Source organism: Lepidothrix coronata, unplaced genomic scaffold (genome assembly GCF_001604755.1).
Source record: "Lepidothrix coronata isolate B3197 unplaced genomic scaffold, Lepidothrix_coronata-1.0 Scaffold316, whole genome shotgun sequence".
Taxonomy (NCBI): Eukaryota; Metazoa; Chordata; class Aves; order Passeriformes; family Pipridae; genus Lepidothrix; species Lepidothrix coronata.
In genome coordinates, this window is record NW_016690496.1 from 477,104 (window position 1) to 496,996 (window position 19,893).

Genomic DNA, 19,893 nt, shown 5'->3' on the forward strand with positions numbered 1-19,893 from the left:
CCTCCATGTCCTTCCTGAGCTGAGGGTCCAGAATTGGACACAGCACTCCAGGGGTGGCCTCACCAGCGCTGAGTCCAGGGGAATGTGTAGACTGAATGGACTCTGAGGTCTCTGGGGTTGCACCAGGGTCTTTTGGCTGTTTTTAAGGTGAAGTGGCTCATCCTGTCCACTAAAGATGAAAGTGGCATCAGGCAGAGCACAATAATTATCAGCGAATGCAGAGAAACTCAAGGGAGACACAGAGCAAGTGAGCTTTAAACACTGCTGGGAAGATGTGCTGCAGGCTGGGAGCTGGACAGCTGGGCTCCAGCCTGAGATGGTCCAACCAGCTCCCAGAACTGAAAAGAAATTCATTCTGTTGGCTTCTGACTCGGGGGAAAGGGATGGAAGCTCAAAAAAAAAAAAAATAATGCTTTTTTCCCCTAAAGACTTGAGTAAAAAAAAAATCAAACCCACTGGTTTTTTGAGGAATCCACCTGCAGCAGGCCCTGAGGATTTCTCAGGGATGTGGAAGAACTTACAACTCCCTTGTGCAACTGGGAATTAAATGGTTTTGTTCTTACAGTGACACAGGAGCGTGTGGTGGCTTCATGATCTTGTGTGAATGGTCTGAGACAAGCTGCATGTGCAGAAAGAGCTCCAGGCAGTAAGTTGGGGGCACTTGGGCATGGTGATACCAGAGATTTGAGTGTAAAGGGTTGTTCTCTGGCTTGTGCCAGAGATCCCATTTTAGGACAGGCTGGACTAAACCTGAAAATCCTACATTCCTGTGCAAAACATGCAGAACCACCAGAGTTACTGCTGAGATTTCCACAGGAATTTCAAGGCAGCATCACAGCTGAAGTTTTGCAGGGGCAGGATGTTTAGTCCTAAGTTCCCTGACTGGCACCAGAACCCAGACTTAGGACCATGCTGAGACATGGGAAAGGTCTGAGAGGAGCTGGGCTGGTTTATAAAAGCATCTGTTGGAAAATCCAACTGCTGACCTGCCTCAGTTTGGCATTCAGGGAGTTCTAGGGAGAAGTCCTTCCATAAAGACACCACTGCTCTAATGTGGGGTTTGGAACTGGTGGGATTGTCCCCCAGAAAGTTCCCCCCCAACTCCTGGCAGTGCCAGGGAAGCACCAGCACCTTCTCCCCCTGACCAGTTACTGGGCACAGCCTGAAAGGTGGGACAGAAAGAGGTCAGAACTCAGGGCCTGTTTTATATCCCCTGCTCAATACCCCTTTGGAAAAGGGAAATCAGTTGGATCCCATCTGCTTCTGACCACCAGGAGGAAGGAAAGGCTGGCCAGGGCTGCTCCATACCTTCTCTTTATCACTTGCTTCCCTGGATACTGTTGAGCCCTGGTAAAAAAAAAAAAAGATGAAGAAAATATCATTACCACACTGTGTGTCATATTCCCAACAAATTCACTGACAACATGCAGAAAAATTATGGAAGCATTTTTAAAACGAGTGCTCAACCCCCTTTCCACGATCTCCCTGGTTTAGTGTAGGTCACTTGGGATGGGGGAATGCACCAACATTTGAGCCCCAGGTGATGCTCCACCCAAAGCCCCCAAAACCTGATCCCTGGAACAAAACCCAAAGCCCACGACCCTGCTGAGTGGGTGTTACAAAGCCCAGCTCCCAGCCCTCTGCAGGAGCTCCCAGCCCTCTGCAGGAGCTCCCAACCCTCTGCAGGAGCTCCCAGCCCCCTGCAGGAGCTCCCAGCCCTCTGGAGCCCTCCAAAGCCTCACCTTCAGGTCGTATTTCCTGTGCACAGTCAGCCTGTGGCTGAACACGTTCCTGGTGACCACCATGTAGGTCTCCACGCCGTCCACCGTGAGCCGGTACATGCCCAGGAACTGGGGCAGGAGGGTGTTCCCGTGGCACTCCACGATGAACTGCAGGACAGCAGGGGAGGGAAGGGGCAGAGAGGGACAGTTCTGTCACACAGACCCCACCTCTGACACCACACAAGCTCAGCAGGATGCTGAGAGTGACCCTCCAGTTCCAGCCCCCTGACACCGACGGGAAAGGAAAGGAGGCCTGAAACGTCCCCCGGGGTCCCAAGAAAAGGAGTCAAGGCATGGTAAGAACCTTCCAGCCCTCAGCTGAGACAGAGCATCCCATTCCCTGAGCAACCTGATCCAAGGAGTGGCATCCCTGCCCGTGGCAGGGGGTTGGAACTGGATGATCTTTCGGGTCCCTTCCAAACAAACCCATTCTGGCACTCTCTGACTGTGTGTGTGCCCAGCCTGCTGTGACAGCCAGGTGTGCCCTGGCACTGCCCAGCTTCCCTCCTCGTGGTTATCTCAGTGTACCTGACAGATGGGCTGGCACATAATGTGGACCAGGGCAGAACATTTCCAGCTGTCCCCCTTTGCCCCCCCTTCCCTGCTCCTCTCCAGTCCCTCTGGAAAGTCTAATGCAAAGGACTGAACTGGGAGCATGTTTACAGGTCTCAGGTACCAGCAATCCATAATTCATTGATGTCAGGAGCTGGGTGAGCTGTGAAGGGGCTCAGCAACACAAAGAAACAGGCAGCTGGGCCACATCTGGCTCTCAGATCCCAAGGAGCTCCGTTTTCTCCCACAAAACCTCTGCGGGAGCTCCGCCAGCTGCGAACCCGAGCTCCGGATCCCCGGCAGATCCCGGGGTGTTTGCAGCCCATCTCCCAGGGTTCCAGACTCACCGTACCTGGTGGTACTTCTTGAGGATGTTGTGCATCTCTGCCACGTCCTCGCTGGACACGGCCTTGATGACGAACCTCCTGTCGTAGGTGGTGAGGAAGCGGGCGCCGCAGCGGCCCTGGCTGTCGCTGTTCACGGGGGCACTGCGGGTCACCGAGTTCTGGGGGGGCAAGCACAGGGGCAGGGACTGGCAGGGGCTCTGCCACCTCCCTGGGGAAGGAAGGGCAGCCTTGGGAGGCGAGGTGGGACACGGGTGAGCAGGGCCAGCTCCTGGAACAGACACTCTGGGTGTGTTCCGTCCCCGTAACCGTGTGCTGGGCACGCTTTTTAAAAACCTGGACGGTTTTTAGGGCTTCCATCTGGGCCTTTTACCTGCTGACATGTTTTACTCCAACACCTGGCAGGTGTTTTTGAGGGCACTTTTTTTAGTAAAGACACAGAATCCACAGAGCTCTTGGCATGTCCTCGTGGAAATGGAACAACAGTCTGGGTATCCCTGGGGTTTAAGGAAAGCCAGAACAAAACGACTGAAATGGCCTGTTGCCTTTCCCATGGCAAAGCAGCTTAAACTGGCCAAAGTGGGAATTCTTTGCAGGTCATCCTGCAGCCAAAAGCCACCCTCAGCCCCTGCTATTCTTGCCATGGGACGTAAAAGATGGGAGTATAAATAGCCTGGTTGTTCTTCCGACAACCAGCAGCATCTGTCTTTATATCCCTGCCTCCACCCTTAGCAACGAGACATTGCAGCTCCCCTTCAGACTTGCAGCACGACTGGAAAATCCCAGGAAAACTGCACAGCGAGGATCTGCCACGCTCCCCGAGCCACGACACGAGCTCTTTGCTCTGCTGCCTCTCCCCAGGCAGCGGGAGCCTCATCCCTCAGTCAGAGCCACTGCTCTTCACACCTGCCAAGCCCAGCAGGTCACCTGTCTCCTGCTGGTCCCCTCCATCACTTCCAAGCTCCACCTTCCATCTCCACCCTGCCCAGTCACCAGCGTTTGCTCAGGAGCCATTTTATCAACCAGGAGCCTCCCACCAGCATTTCCCTGCCACAGGTCCAAGCAGGGAGTGCTCTGAAGCACAGCAGTGCAAACACCTGGATAATTTAGCCAGATGTAGATCCAGCACCTCAGGGCTGGACAATGTGTTTCAGGATGGATTATTTTTTTAGGTGACAGTCACACTGCTCTCTCCTCTCCCCTGAGCTCTGGAGAGCTGGCAGCAGAGGGAGCCTGCTCAGCTGCAGGCACAGACAGAGCCTGCTGTGAAAAAGGGATTTACCGTGTCACGCTGCAAGTGAGCCGAGAGGTTTCCTTTCAGAATGAAGCATTTAAAGCTTCTAAAACTTTAATGAAGCGGGGGGGAAAAAACTCCACCGCTGCCAACGGCTTTAGAAAGCGTCAGGAAAATAAAGGCAGAGGGAAAAAACCCCTTGTTTCTTGCTGACATTTGCAAGGGAGCCTGTGCTGCACAGTTTAATCAGGCCCTCACCTCAAAACCACAGAGCTTTTCTTCTGGAGCTGGGAAGCAGAAATCGTGACCACACAGAGCTTTACCAAACTCAGGGCCCTTCGGTTCCCTTCCTGTCCCTCCCACCTCTTCCACACTTGGGGTGTTTAATATTTAGTGTTCTGGCTCCATTCCCACTCAAGCCATCACATTTTACCCACCTTGAATTTAGGTCGATTAATATTTTCTTTTTAAGAAGCCAAACTACCCCAGAGGTGGGAGGAACAGTCCTTCAGGGCAGCAGGGGAAGTGTGAACCATGAAGCAGGCACTGAGAAGCAACAAGAGTGTTGGGCACACTCGGGGAGGGTGTGACAGAGACGGGTGTGACGGGGGCACACACACGGGACCAGAGGGAAGGGGTTTGGTGGGATCAGCAGGAACAGCCCTGCTCCCATCCCCTCTCCCCCCCAGGCAGTGCAGTGAAGGGCAGGACGCTCAGAGCACTCCCCCACGTGCCTCCCTGGCGGGCGGATCCCGGGGATATTCCAGCGGGTGCCCCGGGCCTGGCGCCGTGCCCGACCCGTCAGCGGCAGCGGGAGTTGAGGACACCGCTTTGATTCCCGGCCACCCCGGCCTGCCAAAGGCCACGCTGCCATCAAAGCCTCCCTCCCTCTGCACGGGCTGTCCCCTCGGTTCTGACATCCCCAGGCAGCCTCCTGCTCATCTCCTGCTCTGTGTGGAAGGGTGGCCCTGCTGCAGCAGCAGCAGCTGTGACATCTCTCTCTCTCTCTCCCCCTGGATTTAAGCCCCCCAAAAGCCTGTCCCCTCCAAGGCCTTAGGGGACGTGTCCCAGAGCAGAAGACACCCTGATACACCCAACTCAACAACACACACACTTGTGTGTTGCTTTACAGATTCACCTGAATCTGTAAAGCAACACCAGACTCATTTTCCTTGCAGATGTTCCTCACTGGATCTTTGTTATCCTCCAGCTCCTGCCTTTCCACTGTGGCTCCTATTTCATGGCTAGGTTTAAACTCCCCAGAGCAGGGACCATCTTCTCCTTCTCCTCTTGCCCAGTGCTTGGCACAGCAAGCTCTCCTGCACTGCTGTGGGCCCTTGGGTTACGGTAAAACCACTCAAACCACGATTACAAACCCAGAAAAGCTGATGATAACAATGTTTGTACCCTGGTTTCTCCACCAGTTTGGTTACTCTGTCCTAGGGAAGGGTGTCAGGAGGGCAGGGAGGGAAGAGCCGGTACCTGGTAGTCCTGATCATCGATCCCAAATCTTTCCCGGAGGTTCCGGAACACCAGTGGACAATACTCCTTAAATTTAAAGCGACTTGGCAAGTTCTCCCTGGGGCAGAAAAGATATTTGTGTGTAACAACCATCAGCTTGGTGAAATCAAACTCGATTTTTCTCCCGCTTCTCTGCCAACCCCCCAGGGATGTCCCACCCCCCTCCCACCTCCAAGGGCCCCACTCTGCAGGTATTTCCCCTCACTAGGGATGTCTGGATGCCTGCAAAAGCCATCTCTCCTGACTGACAGGCTGCCTGGGTGAGGATGCCTGTCCTGCAGAACAATCTCCTCTGTCACAAGCTCAGGATCATTTCTCTCTCTGCCCCTCCTTTGCTGCCTCGTGCTGTGCAGTCCCACAGCTGCCCCCTGCACGCTCTGTCACTGGGGAGGATGAAGAGCTGCAGGAGAAGGGGGGGGTGGGCTCTGATTTCAGATCCCATCAGATCACTCGTGTGTCAAAGGAAAGGTCAACGTGCCACAAACCCGGAGCACGGTGGGGAGAGAGGGGGAATCAGCTCCAGCCTGGCATGTTCCAGACTCAGCTTTGCTGCCAGGCTGCCCCCGAGCACAGGACAGTGGGAACACACAGCATTCCCTGTCCCTGAGAGCTGCATCTGCTCCCTGCCCTGCCCTGGTCCCGCCCAGAGAGGATGGTCCTGCTTGGACACGGCGGGAGATATTTTGGCAGCTCCTTGTCGGTGAGAATCCTCTGCACCAAAACGTGGGAAACGAAAATCTACGCAGGAGAAGAGGGAAGAGCAGATACTGCACGTTGTACGTGCCAGGGAAGACAAACTTTCCAATCACACTCCCACTCTCCAAAGCTGATCCCTGGGAAACTCAGTGAAAACAAAGGATTAATCAGGGAGTGCTGCAGCCCTGCTCTCACACAGAGCAAGGGTGGGGAACACGGCTCTGAGCACCAGCCACCACCAGGGCTCCAGAAAGGCTTCCAAAAACTGATCTTCTGGGAAAAGGAGATGGGAGTAGCTCCACAGACACCCCATGGGCCAGGGGCACAGCACAGCCTGAGGGCTGTCAACAGTCTTATCCCTCAAAGGATAGAAACCAAGCCACAAAAGAGCATCTCAGTGACAGGCTGACCCCTGCCATGTCCTGGTGAGGGCTCTGAAGAGGCCACAGGCTCAGGGCTTGTGTCCAGCCATGCCAGATCCTTTTGGAATTTTGGCTGGGAACAACCCAGAAGGCCTTCACCACCCCAGCTGCCCCACAGCAAAGAGCTCTCATTAGGGACCAAGAGGTTGGGAAGCACCCACTTACTTGTTGAATAGATGATTGTCCACCTTGATCTTACTGTAGGCTTTAAAGTCATCGGGCATCAACATGACAGGGACGGGGACATTGCTGAGCTCGTTGATCTGAAAGAGAAGGGGAAAGGAGACTCAAACCTCTGTTCCACTGCCCTGCAGGGACTGTCAGTGGACTTACAGGGATGCCAAACACCCCAGAGGCTGGTTTGGGAGCACTGGAACCTATCAGACTGGAGCAACTGTGGTTAAAAGCCACAGCACCCTCTCATTCCATCGAGTCCTCACCTCCTTCCATCCTTTCACCTTCCACTGACCATCCAAGACACAGCTGAGAACCCAGACAAACCTACAGACCGAGAAACAGCAGATTTTATGTTTTCACTAAGCCCCCTTTGCCTTTATTTAGGAAATGTTGCATCAGCCAGTTTCTTAACTAGTTCTCCCTGTCACAGATCACTGATGACCCAAGTCTTGGCTGTGGATGGATTCTGGGAGCTTTGGTGCAGCCCAGCACAGCTCCCCATGGATGCTGTTTCCATGCTTGCTGTCTCCTGTTGCTCTTATCCCACCTTCTCTGGAGGGATGAGTCACTCCACTAGATTGTTTTTGCTCCTTAGTCATGTGTGGCAGCCACAGGAACACAGGGAAGCAGAAGAATGAACGTTCAGCTACTATTGCACAGACAGCCTTGTGCTGCAGCACCCAGCAGTGACAGCACTAATAATAATAATTAAAGAACAACAGAAATCCACCTCTGGGCTGTGTCTGGCTGCCCTGCCCCACACAAGCCCGTGCACTGACAAGGCTGTGCCAGAATCAAGAGCAGGTCAAGAGGCACCGTGTTTCTGAGGGCCCTGGTGTCATCCACTCCAGGGACTCCAGAGCACTCCCATCTCACTGAGCTGCTATAAACAGCCTGGATTTAGGAAGTGATTTCATTCCAACTCTGTTCCCATAACTACTGTGCCAAGCAGGTAATGCTGGAGAGAGAGGCAGACAACACTGGCAACAGCAGGGTTTGGCTACGAGTCAGGCCTGGGGTCTGTTCCCAACACCAAAATCTTCCGCAGGTCAAGTGACTTCCAGCACGCTTGGAAAGCTGCTGGAAAAATTCCCTGCTGTCTGGGAACAGGGGCCAAGTCATCAGGCTGAGAGGGAAGGGACTCCAGCTCTGGGATTCCCCGTGCAACAGGACACACAGCGCTGCCCAAACTGCTGCCACATCCCTGCCCGACCCCGCGAGGACCACGGGATCCGGAGACGTGCCGTGAGCCATTTCCATGAGGTCCCTGTTTATCACCCCCTTTTCCCCCGTCACGAGAAACCAGACCAGATTTAACACACGTCAGACTGGAGAGAAAGACACATCCACAAAAAGAAGATGGCTATTTTCAGAGCCAGCCATCCCACACACCAGATATCAGTGGGAAGCAAACCGGCCACGGCTCCGTTGGGAGCAGAAAAGGGGCTCTGCACAGCCCTGCCCTGCTCTTCCTTAGGGCAGCACTAAGCACTCCCATAAAACTCTGGGATGTATGGAAAACACTGCACAGGGGAATGAATAAATAATGTCACCCCCTCACAGCATCAGCAATCCCCACGGAGCAGGGAGGGCAATGCCAAGGCTCAGTCCTGCACTGAGCTGCTCCCGGAGCCAGAGGCGAGGAACGGGAGGTTCCTCCAGGTGAGGAAGGGATCTCCCAGCTCCCAGCCACTGCAGGGAGCTCTATCCCAGTCCCACGCAGCGACTTCCCCTCGGGGTGAGGAGAAAACAACTCATTCTGTACCAAGGCAGAGGCGCTGCCTCCAGCCACTAATTATTGCTGTCTCCCAGGAGGGGAAGCCCGACGGCGCAGCTCCTGCCACACGCCTGCTCCCAGCCCTCTTCCCGGCTGGGGAAGGCACAAACAAGCCGTTATCAGCTCCTTCCCGAGCGGAGGAAGGGTGCTGACGGCTGAGAGGGAACAGCGACTCGGAGACTGTCTCCTCCCCGGCAGAGATTCCGACGCAAACGCTTCCCGGCGGCTCCGGGTGCCCTGGTTTCTGCCACGGCACAAACCTCAGAGCGAGCCTGGCACCTGTTGCCGCGCTGCTGACTGGCAGAAATGGTGCACCGGGATACCTTGTTTCCCTTCAGAGGTGCTCCCGCTCCTCCCGGGATGCAACAGCCACAAAAATTCCCCCCCACTACCCTGCAGAAGCTTTTCCTCCCTTCCAGCTGCGTAGGGATTTCTGGGTGCTTCGGGATTTCGGCTCCAGAGCAGACAGGGAGAAGGACAGGGTTTGTGCTGGGCACCAGAACCTGGATGAAGAGCTGGACTGGCCATTTCTGGTGCCAGCACTGCCCACCCGGTGGTCACTGGCCCTTTGCTCCTGACACCAACCTGGAAGCAAACATGGGTTTGTTTAGTTTATTTTTGCTGTCGTGTTAGGTTTGTTGGTTTTTTTTAAATTTGTTTGTTTTTTAAACACTTCGTGCTGCCACAGTAACACCCATGCTTGACACTTCCCAAAGGGAGAGAAATGAGAAGCCCCCACACACCACCCTGGAACGGGGATATCCCAAACCCTCCCTTCCCACAGCACAACCCTCAGCATCCAGTTCCCCTCCCTAAGGATTATCCAGCAGCAAGTGAACCACGAGGAGCCTGAAGGAGGGCCAGCACCCATCACCTCTCCGGAGGGATCCCTCTGCTCGGGCTTATCCCGGTGGAATCTGAGAGCAGCCTCCGGGAGCAACGTGACTAAAGCCTGGCACATGTTTGCTCTCTCGCCTTCTCCCCGGGGAGGGGCGTGGAGAGCAGATTATATATAGCAGAGTGTGTGTCTCGGGGTATTTATGCTCCAGGAGGCAAGGTCACGGCAAGGAGCACAGCAGGGAGGGGCTCCGGGCAACCTCCGCTCCCGGGAAGTCCGTTCCCAAAAAAAGAGACAAGTCTCCTGGCTGGAGGAAGTTTGGCTGCACCAGGGTGTTTGGGGTGGGTACAGGGTGGGCAGTGAGGTCTCGGTTCTTTGTTGTGGAGGAGGCAGGTGCAGGGATCACATCACACCCCCGGGTTGTTTGGAGCGTCACCTCTGCAGGCACAGCTGTGCCCGGGGGGGTTCCCACACCCCTACAAAGGCTTCAGAGGTCCCGAAAGTGCAAAAAGAACGGGCAAGTTTGGAGCACAAAGCTCTTCAGCCCGGGGATCTGCCCCCACACCCAGCACAACGCTGGGTTTCTGTGAGGATTCCAGAGTTTTAGCCCTGATCTGCCCTTGGATCCGCCCGAAAAACGAGTGCCTGGTTTTGCCCTGTCCTGTCATGCCCCGAGTTTTCCATTTCTAGAAGCACAGACCCCTGAGAGGGACCAGCCCGGGCTGAAAGCACCATTACAAGTGCATTTTGCCACCTGCACTTTGCAGAAAGACCTGAGGCCCCAGCCCTGCCCCTCCCAGGTCAGCTTTCCCAGTGGGAACAGCACATTCCCAGAGCCTCACAAAGGGCTCAGACTCACCCCGGGCTCAGGGGCTCTCAGGATTTAAAACCAAGACCCATTTTAGCCAAACCAACTGCCACCGTGGAGCACTAAGACAGGGATGCTTTCCCGTTTCTCCACTGGTTCCAACAGATCCTGAGAACAAAGGAGCAATTCCCAAGGAATTCAGGCAGCCCAGAGTCACTCCAGCAAGGAAAGGTGCAGATCAAAGGGACATAATCCCAGGGAAAGGCAGGCAGATGCCACCAAGGAGGGGCTTGGGGCAACAGCAGATGAGGGAGGGAAAACCTTCATCCCACCCTCCTCTTCAGCAGCCTGAGAGCAGCGAGCTCAGCCCTGCAGCTCCTCCAGCTCTCCCAGCTCCCTTCATCCTCAACCAGCACAATTCAGCCGTGCCTAAGACACCCCTGGTCTCCCAGACCTGGAAAAACACCTCCTCAAACACCTCCTCCCTCTCCCTCTCTCTCTCTTCAGCTTTTATTTCCTGGTCACTGGAATTCCTGAGCCACACCAGTCAGGAGCTCAGGGTTGACAATTTGTGTCTGCCACCAAAAGCCAACCCCCCTTTTCCAATGAGAGGCACATCAATATTCCATGTCATTCAGGGACAGCTGTTGGGACGAACGGGCCAGGCGTAATTTTGTTTCAAAAACCTGACTGCAGCCTCAAAGTGGCAATTACCATTAGTAAATTGATGGGAAAATGCAATTTGTTTACTAACAAGATCCAGCTGATGGAGTGTGCAGAGCCTACTCTCCAGGATTCTTTAGGGCAGGAATTTGCTGGGGAAAATAAAGATACTTTGTTCCCCCCTCCAAGCCTTTCAAAGGCATCTCCAAGTACTTTGTGAGCATTAGTTAAACTTTATTATCCCTCTGGGGAAGGAGGCAAAAGACACATGGCAAAAATCACTTCAGCACGGAGACAAACCCACATCTGCAGCAGAACTTTGCTGCTGCTTAACACAGTGAAGGAACTGGGTGATGGTTTGAGGGAAAAAAGCCTGTTTTCCATGAATTAGAGCATGATTAATCAGTATCCATGCTAACAACCCCCCATGCAACGCTAGGGAAAGCATGAATCTTGTAGTCAATAATTCCTGCCAGTGCTCTGGGGACACAGGAATGCTTTAAGAGAGGGGGGAAAAAATCCAGCCCCTGGTGACAGCAAACCCATCCCTTCCCAAAGAAAGTGCTTGGGAGCCTGTGGAAAGGGGCCCTGGCTGTGTCACAGGCAGAGGAGGCACTGCCAGCCTCCTGTCACCCATCCTGTCAGCACAGCTCCAGGACCATGGAACCATCTCCCAGTCCAGGTGGGCAGAGTCATTGCTTCCCTTGGGCCTAAAAAAACCTGAGGAATGGGAAGGTTCAGTGACCCACCCATGGCCACAGCAGCCAGTGGCAGAGCAGGGAAACGAGCCCCATTTTCCTGGCTGAACCACCCAGGAAAACCTTCCTTTTCCCTCCGTGGCCAGCAAGGAAAAGGGCTCCTGGAATCCTGATTTAACTGGGATCAGATTCAGAGCCACGGCCTCGGTCATTACCAGGGCTGTCATGGCCATATGCTGCTCTCTCCAGAGGTCAATTAGATCCAGGGCAGACAGTGGGGCTGGGAAGGACAGATCCAGGCTGTTCCCACTGTGCCAGGACCAATTTATGGGATTTGAGCATTTGATATGTGGCAGATGCTGCTCTGGCTACAATTAACATGGCAACACCGAGCCCAACGCTGCGGAGCAGGGAGGAGCGAGCTGCAAATCCCAGTTCTGCTGTTTCCCTGGAATACTAACGAGCTGTGCTCTGGCACCGCTCCTAAAGGTCCTGGGAGATGGGCTGCTGCTCCAGCCAGGAATCTGGAGCCTCTGGAGCACAGGAGGCTGCCTCAGGCAAGGTCCACACGGCCAACAGATCTCCCCCTTTCCACGGAAATGAGATGTTTATGCCACCCCCTGTCCCTGCCAGCATCCAGAGCCACAGGGAGCCTTTCCAGCTGAACTGGCACCTTGAGGAGCATCATCACAGCCCGGCCAACTCGACTGTTCATTTATCCAACAGATCCAGGAGCCACTCCCCAAACTCCCTGGGATCCCAGTGCCTCCCATAACCAGCACCTCACAAGCGTTTCCATGGTTTCCAGAGCACCACCCAACACTGGGTTCACCCTGCTGGGTGGGAGACGGCTGCTCCCTTCCAGAACCATCCCAGCCCTCCCATCCCGTGCACACAGACCCATCCAGGGCACGGATGGATCAGCACACACACATCCAACCCTGAGGAGCTGCAGCTCCTCTCCCAGTGCCATGACGACAGCAGGCGAAGCTTCCCGGGAACCATCTCCATGTCTGCTGGGTTTAGTGTGCTACAGAAAACTCAGAAGTCAAGGGGGAGCCTCTGTGGCTCCACTTCCCTCTCTCCCCTCCCCTCCCTGAATTTTTCTAGCCCCAAATGTACTTGTTTGACTAATACCACCCACGTTTGGCCCCACTAACACGGGCCACGGCCCCACCCCGATCCCGATCCAAACACAGGCTGGGGAGCACCAGGACAGCCAAGACCCAGCTCCTCATTCCAACCCTCCAAACTGCTGTCCCAGAGACCAGTTGCTGTTCTTGGGGTGCTCCTGATCCTCTCCAGACCCATCCCTGCCTGTGCTCACACCAGCTGCTCACGAGCCTGTTTAAAGGCGAGGCCGAGCCGTTGCCAGACTCGGATAATGGACCCACGGGAATTTCTCCAGTGGATTGCACAAAATGGTTGTTTGTTTGATTTGTCTGTGAAAAAGTTCATCTCAGAGGCAAGTCATTTTGACAGACTCTTGCTGGCACAGCCCCGTGGCTGTGCTGAGAGCTGTTTTCTCCTCCTCCCACTCCAAGGCTCCCAAGGCAGAACTCCCGGGACACAGCCAAGAGACTCACCCACCCCTCCTTGTCCGGCTCTGCTCCAGGAGCCAAACGTCAAACAACCCCCCAGAAGACTCGTCACAAAGTTTAAAGGTACCCCTGAAATCATTTCCACGCGGTCCAAACCCATCTGAGTTCCAATTCCCACATCACCAGGGCACCAGGACCATCTCCCAGACACAGCCCAGGATGAGCAGCTGCTCGTGGTGAGTCAGTGGAGCCACCTCAGCTCAGAGCTCTGTCACAGCAGCCCTTTTTGGGCACTCAAAGACTCACCCAAGCCCAGAGAACCGTGGCAGAGAGGTGGAGGGATTTACTGGGAAATCCTGGATGCCTATCCAAGGGTGAGGAGGTCACAGCTGAACTTTTCTCACCCCCTTCCCAGCCCCTCAGGATACCGTGGGCTCCTTCTGGCAGCAATTTCTTCCTAATACACATCCCATATAATCTCATTACCAGCTTAGTGTCGCCTTGGTTCCTCCCTTTGCCCAAATATTTCACAGCCAAGTGCTCCCAAAGTTCCACTGTCCTGATCCAGGGCCTCAAATCCCTGCCAGGCTCTGACTACCCAGACAGCTACAACAAAAAAACCCACCCAAAACACAAAAAAAAACCCCGAAAAAGGCTAATTTCCTCTGAGCAACAACTGTCCCTAAGAGGCCAGGGATGGAACTCCAAAGAATCCCACCAATTTCCATTTCTTCAGGGCTTCTAATGGCACCACAGATCAAAGCCTGATTAAATTCATTATCCTGCTTCCTGGGCAAGGCTTTGAGCACTTGGAACATCCTTTGACTCCGTGCTGAACTACATTTGGAAGCTTTCACTCCAGCCAGGCAAGCCAGGAATGCAAGTCTGATCTTTTTTTGGTGTGTTATTTGTTTCTGAAAAAAAAAAAAAAAAGCCCAAATCCCTTTCACTCTCTAGGAAACATCTACTAATCCACTGGAGAAATAGGTGTGTCTGAGCCCTAAAAGTGGATTAATTCAGGAAGGGATGAGGCTTCTGGATTCTCTGACCACCTAGAACAGCATCCAGCACCCACATCCAGCAATCAATCCTCCTCTCCAGCACGAATTTGTGCCTGACATCACAGAATATTCCAGAGAAAACGTAAAGATGGTCTTAGGAATTGCCAAAGGAGGTGGATTAGAGCTGAGCCAGCACAGACATTCCCAAGGGACCCTCTCCCACCTCCCTCCTGAAACCAGCTCCCACAGGAACGGAGGCCAAGAGCACAGGCATGGCCTGAGTCCTGGAAGCTGAAGCCTGGAATCAAAGGGAGACAAGGCTGGACAGATGGAGCCAAAAGGCCCTTTTTTGGGGATGGAGATAACACACATAATTACCCAAGTGAGGAGCAGGGGTGTCCCCTCCGGGCTGTGACACCAGGGGGTCCCTCACTGTGACAGCCACAGGGTGGGAAGGCAGGGGCTGGAACAGGGCTGTGGGTGACAAATTATTGCCCTCAGGGTCCCCCCAGTGCCACAGAGGGGGGGGGGACAGGGCAACAGCACCCGAACCAGCATCGCTCCCCCTCCCCAGCCCGGTGGGAAGAGGTGCTGGGAAAGGTGCCGGGGGTGGGTGTGTGGGGGCAAAGGGACGTGTCTGGGAGGGTCCCCTGAGCCCAAAGTGCCTGGGGACGGGGATGCTCCGGGCAAGGAGCCCCAGGAGAAAGGGCACCACCGGGAACAGCCCCCAGGGAGGGGCTGGATCAGGGATGGCATGGAAAGGGGGGGAAAGGCTGGGATTTAGGGGGAGAGAGGGTGTGGGGGGCAAAAACTGCTGTGGGGAGGGAGGGAGGGGTGGGAAAAGGCCCAGGCTGAGGGGGAGAGGGGAAGGGTCTGAGCTGGGGGGGCTTGGGCACCTGCTGAGGGGCAGGGCCGGGTGTGAGGGGGACAAGGGGGATCGGGGAGATGGGGGGGACGAAGGGGATAAGGGGCAAGGCCGGGTGTGAGGGGGCGAGGCCCCGTTCCCGGGGGTCAGTGCCGGGCCCGTTCCCGGCTCTGAGGGGGGAATGGGGGGAGTGTGTCTGTGTCTGTGTGTGTGTGTGGGGGGGGTGCCCGCGCCGCCCGCTCTCACCGTGTGGTTCGCCCCCCACATGAGGACGCTGAGCAGCGGCTCCGAGGCCCGGAACAGCTTCACCTTCTGGCACACGAAGTGCTTCTTCTTGGTCTTGGTCTTGCTGGCGCTGAGGGCCGAGCCCAGCGCGGCCCCGCCGCCCCCCGCCGTCCCCGCGGCCCCCGCGCAGTTCGCGGCCATGGCGGACCCGACCGACCCCCTCCCCGCGCCCCCCTACCAGCGCCTCCGCATGGTTCCGCCCGGCCCGGCGCACACCCCCCCCGCGCCCCGGCTCGCAGTGGTACCGCCCGGCCGCGGCAGCCCCGGCCCGCTGAGCTCCCCCTGTGCCGTCCCCCCGCCCTCCCCCCCCCCGCCGCCGCGGTGGTGCGGTCCTTGTGTGTCCTCCCTCCCCCCCCCCCCCCGCCCCCGCGGTTGGTTCGCTCCGCCGCGGCGGCAGAGCCCGCTCCGGCCCCGCGCTGAGGAGGCGCCAAGATGGCGGCGCGCGGAGGGGGCGGGCGGCGGGAGGTGCCATGGCCGCCCCCGCGGGCGGGAGGGGGGACAAAGCCGCGGGTAATGGCGGCGAGGTGGCTGCGGATCGGCCCGCGGGTGGAACGCGGAGAACCGCGGCACGCGTTGGGCTGAGACGCGGGATAACGGAGAGCGACAACGGAGGGAAAGGGACGGAGCTGGGGGGGGAAGAGCATCCTTCCCTCCTCCTCTTCGCGGAGATGGTCTCGCCCAGCCGGTGTGAGGCGCCCGCCCAGGCCACGCCCCCGCTGCCAGCGGGCCAATCAGCGGCGAGGCGGCTGGAATTATGAATGGGCTGTTTCCCACGTCACGCGCCGCCGTTTAAAGGGCCAGAGCGCGGCCGGGGCCGCCCTGGGACCCCCCGGGACAGACCCCTCGTGGGGCCCACCCGCGACCCCTCCGGCACCGCGAGGGTCCTCAGGGATGGATACACCCGAGAAGGGGCTCCCACAGCCTCCCACACCTTCACCAAACCTTCCCCCCACAGCGAATTCACCCCCCCGCCCCTCCCACCCCACCCGAGAGCCACAAAGAAGCTTTAACAAATGACAGTGGAGTTTCTTAATTAAAAAGACAAAATAAATCTACACCGCTGTACATATACACATTACTTACAGTACAAAATCCCAGAGAAATGTCTGCTGTACCCAGCTACGCTCTGCTCATTTCCCTTCCCCTGGAAGCAGCTTCTTTTGGGTCAAATACCAGTGAAATCTGTGAGCAACCAAATAATGGCCACAGATCCTCTGAGACTGGCCTAACATCACACCCTGCCCACCTGAAATGGTGACAGGATGGACAGGGCTCGTGTGGTTTTATCAAATTCCACGAAATTAACTCACATGTCAATTGGTTCTGCTCAGATTTTTAAGGATTAATAAAAATGGCTGTTTAGCTCTGGCCTATAAAGAGCTGGGTAGCAGGAAGCAGTGACCACCTGGCACAATTTGGTAACAATGTACAAAAGTGACACCAGTCAAGGTGGGGAGAGGGAAGGAAAAGCTCTGGCAAGACCTTAAAAATGGACCACAGAGGCTCACGAGTTCCCCAGCCAAGGTCCCACCCACTACAAAAGTACTCCCAGTGCCCCCAGTCCTGAGCACGCCCTGGGCTCAGCACAGAGATCCAGCACCTCTGGGAGCTGGGAAGTGTTCCTGGAGAGAGCAGTGAGGCTGTGCTGGAGGGCTCTCACCTCTGGGAACAAGAGTCCATTTAACTGCTGCACAGGAGCAGAGGGAGAGCAAAACAAGCCTCATCTCTGCATAAAGTTCTTTTCCAAGGCAGCAGGAGTTCTCTGCAGGGAGTGGATGTTCCTCTTCACACGGTCCTCCAGGGTGGAAGTGGAGGCACTTTCCAGCTTTAAACGGCTGCAGGGAATTGGAACAGAGGGAAAAAAATCAGACTTTTTAAACTGGAAGAGAGGAGGTTTAGATTAGACATTGGATACTGGGGAAAAATTCCTCCCTCTGAGGGTGGTGAGGGGCTGGAATGGAATTCCCAGAGAAGCTGTGGCTGCCCCATCCCTGGGAGTGTCCAAGGCCAGGCTGGAGCAAACTGGGATAGTGGAAGGTGTCCCTGCCAGTGGCACTGGATGGGCTTTAAGGTCCCTCCCAACCCAAACCAAACCATCTCATGGTTCTGTGGTCTGCACTTAAGAACATGTTCTCCTCTGATTAATCTCCAGAGCCTGCAGAATAAAACTGCCACGGGATCTTTCCTGCACCCTCTGGAAGGTGTCACTCCAAATCCTTTTGCCTGCCATGGCTACAAGGGCTAAGTTACCACTAAGTGTGTTTAGGCACTTGCAGGCCTAAGAGTGTTTCAAGCACTTAAACCCAGAGAATTTCTAAATTATCTGCATGTGAAACACCACCTGGAGGCTGGTGGTTTTTTATTTCTACAGGTTGGCAAAACACAGCTGGTTGCTGTTTCCTGAGTCTGACTGTCGAGGCCATCCCAGAAATAAGCACCTTTCGGGCTAAGAGGAGAATTTGGGAACAGCAGATGTCACCAGTTCTACTGTAAAACACAGTGGAGATGGATCCTACACCATGATCTGGAACATCCCAAAGCTCGAGGCCCTCACTCAGAAGCTGTGGCCTGGATTTCCCCCGAAAGAGAAGGAGGGAAAAGGCTCACTGGAAGAACTTTCCATCCCTGGCGTCGAGTTTCTCCAGCTCCCGCTCCAGCTCCTCCTCCTTCCTGTGTTTCCTGAGGTTGTTTGCTCTCTCCTCTTCCCTCCACTTGGCATTTTCCATCATTTCCTGCCGTTTACGCTCCAGTTCCTCTGGAGAGAGCTTTCTGTTTGGGTAGAAACCACCACTGCTGTCACCCAACAGCACACCGGGCCCCGTTCCCCTCGTTTTCCATTCCTTAAGACCATGGGATTGTTAAAGCTGGAAAAGACCTTTAAGGTCATCAAGTCCAACCACCAAAGATGACTTACAATGCCCCAAATTAGGGGTATTTAGCGTGGTTTTCTCTCTGGTGGCCAACCAACAAAGCTTTTAAATATTCAGCTTCATACATCTAAATATTCAGCTTCACCACGGCCCAGCAAGAGCCTCTTTCCTCCCCCTTTTCAGCCTCCCTGTGTTTAACTGACCCGTAAGATGATGCTGTCGAGGTCCTTTTTGCCTGATGGCAGCGAAACAGAACCTCCTAATTAACAGCCCACGGGACAAAGACACCTCACATTCCTTCCTGCCTGGCAGGAGGAACCGGCGACCACAGGGGTGGGTTTTTGGGAAGGTGTCCAAGGTGTCACGTAACAGCCAAGCCCAGGAGCAGCCACTGAGCCCTCGAGGACTCTGTGTCTGACTCTCTGGACACCTGATCTGCTCTGCTGTGGTTCAAACCTGGTTCACAGGCTGCACCCAGCTGGTTCTCAGCCTCCCTCACCTGGTGTAACCCGGGGGGTGCTGGCGCCGGTAGCTCTTTTTGGGGGAAGGGCTCCTGGCTCTCCCCTTCTCCTCCCGACTGCTGTGCCTGCAACCCAAAAAACGCCCCTGTTAGCACAGACCATCACATTTCTGAACATTCCCCGGCTTTATTAGCACATTCTGAAGCCAAGACATCCCCCACAGCTGCAGGGCTGTTACCTGTCCACCCTGCAAACAAATTCTAACGAATCTTAATACACTTTTTATAAATTTACTTTTTTACTCAGTTCTAACTATTTCATCAGCAAACAGTGAATACCTGCTACCTGATTTTATATGAGTTTAAAAAACCAAAATTCTACACCTTTTCTGTATCTATTCTAATTTATAAATTACGAATTCTAATTATAAATTATGAGTCTGAAGAGAACTGGTAGCCCAAATAAAGCAGAGTCACAAGCAATACCCAAAGGGTGTGATTAGAGAGGGTGTCCCAAATGAAGAGTGGGATTGTCCCCTCCAGCTGCTCCCTGGGTGCTCCTGCACAGCTCCTGCTTTCCCACCTTCCCACCCAGCACTGAGCAATAATGTCAGGACACAAAGGTGGCAGGAGATGGAACAGGAGGGATTTTGATGCCAGGGAATTTCCCCCCCCCCCGACTCAGGTCACCCACACTCACTGTTTGCTGTGTTTGGAAGGAGATCCCGAGCCCCTGGAGCCGGACTGCTCCGAGTTCCTCTTGCTGGAATGTCTCTGGGGGGAGCGGGAGGAGCTGCGGGAGCGATCCCGGTGCCTGTGGGGAGCCCTGTCCTGGCCAGGCCCTGGGGAGCTGCGGGACCTGTGGCTCTGCTCCGAGTCTCTCACCTGCAATTCAGAAGGATCTCGTAGGAGAACAGTGGAAGGCCCCAGAGGAGACCTCAGCCAGGAGGAGCACAGGGAGGGGTGCACGTGTGGTTGGGGTTTATTTATGTCCCTCCCCAGGTTCCTGTTCACCCCTCGCCTAAAAAAAATTGTGTCTAAAAATGTTATTTCTGCCTGATGTTCAGAAAACTAAACAAGGCAGCCGAGCTGAGTGCTGGGAGAGACGAGGGAAGAAACTCCTCCCTGTGAGGGTGGGGAGGTGTTGGAATGGATTTCCCAGAGAAGCTGTGGCTGCCCCATCCCTGGAAGTGTCCAAGGCCAGGTTGGACAGGGCTTGGAGCAACCTGGGATAGTGGGAGGTGTCCCTGCCCCTGGCAGGGGTTGGAATTAAATGATCTTTAAGGTCCCTTCCAACCCAAACCATTCCACGATTCCACAAGTAACACTCTGAGAAGAGAAACTAAACAAACCTTAACTC

At 55.2% G+C, this 19,893-nt stretch overlaps 2 protein-coding genes across 3 annotated transcripts in view; both read right to left on the reverse strand.

Moving 5' to 3' along the window:
* The window catches only part of PIP4K2B (phosphatidylinositol-5-phosphate 4-kinase type 2 beta), a 20,173-nt gene extending 4,829 nt beyond the window's left edge, over window positions 1-15,344 (reverse strand). For both annotated transcript variants that reach the window (XR_001878511.1, XM_017837905.1), the window contains exons 1-6: window positions 15,165-15,344; window positions 6,716-6,813; window positions 5,394-5,490; window positions 2,686-2,838; window positions 1,743-1,889; window positions 1,309-1,347 (exon numbers count right to left, since the gene is read on the reverse strand). Coding sequence is in view for 1 of the 2 variants with exons in the window: in XM_017837905.1 (XP_017693394.1) it covers window positions 1,309-1,347; window positions 1,743-1,889; window positions 2,686-2,838; window positions 5,394-5,490; window positions 6,716-6,813; window positions 15,165-15,344 (714 nt within the window). In the remaining variant the exon portion in view is untranslated. The remainder of the gene's footprint in view (window positions 1-1,308; window positions 1,348-1,742; window positions 1,890-2,685; window positions 2,839-5,393; window positions 5,491-6,715; window positions 6,814-15,164) is intronic.
* Window positions 15,345-16,217: 873 nt separating this feature from the next.
* CWC25 (CWC25 spliceosome associated protein homolog) overlaps window positions 16,218-19,893 on the reverse strand; it is a 6,834-nt gene continuing 3,158 nt past the window's right edge. The window contains exons 4-7 of the mRNA XM_017837899.1: window positions 19,234-19,549; window positions 18,573-18,659; window positions 17,811-17,972; window positions 16,218-17,038 (exon numbers count right to left, since the gene is read on the reverse strand). Of these exons, the coding sequence (XP_017693388.1) occupies window positions 16,924-17,038; window positions 17,811-17,972; window positions 18,573-18,659; window positions 19,234-19,549 (680 nt within the window). The 3' untranslated portion in view covers window positions 16,218-16,923. The remainder of the gene's footprint in view (window positions 17,039-17,810; window positions 17,973-18,572; window positions 18,660-19,233; window positions 19,550-19,893) is intronic.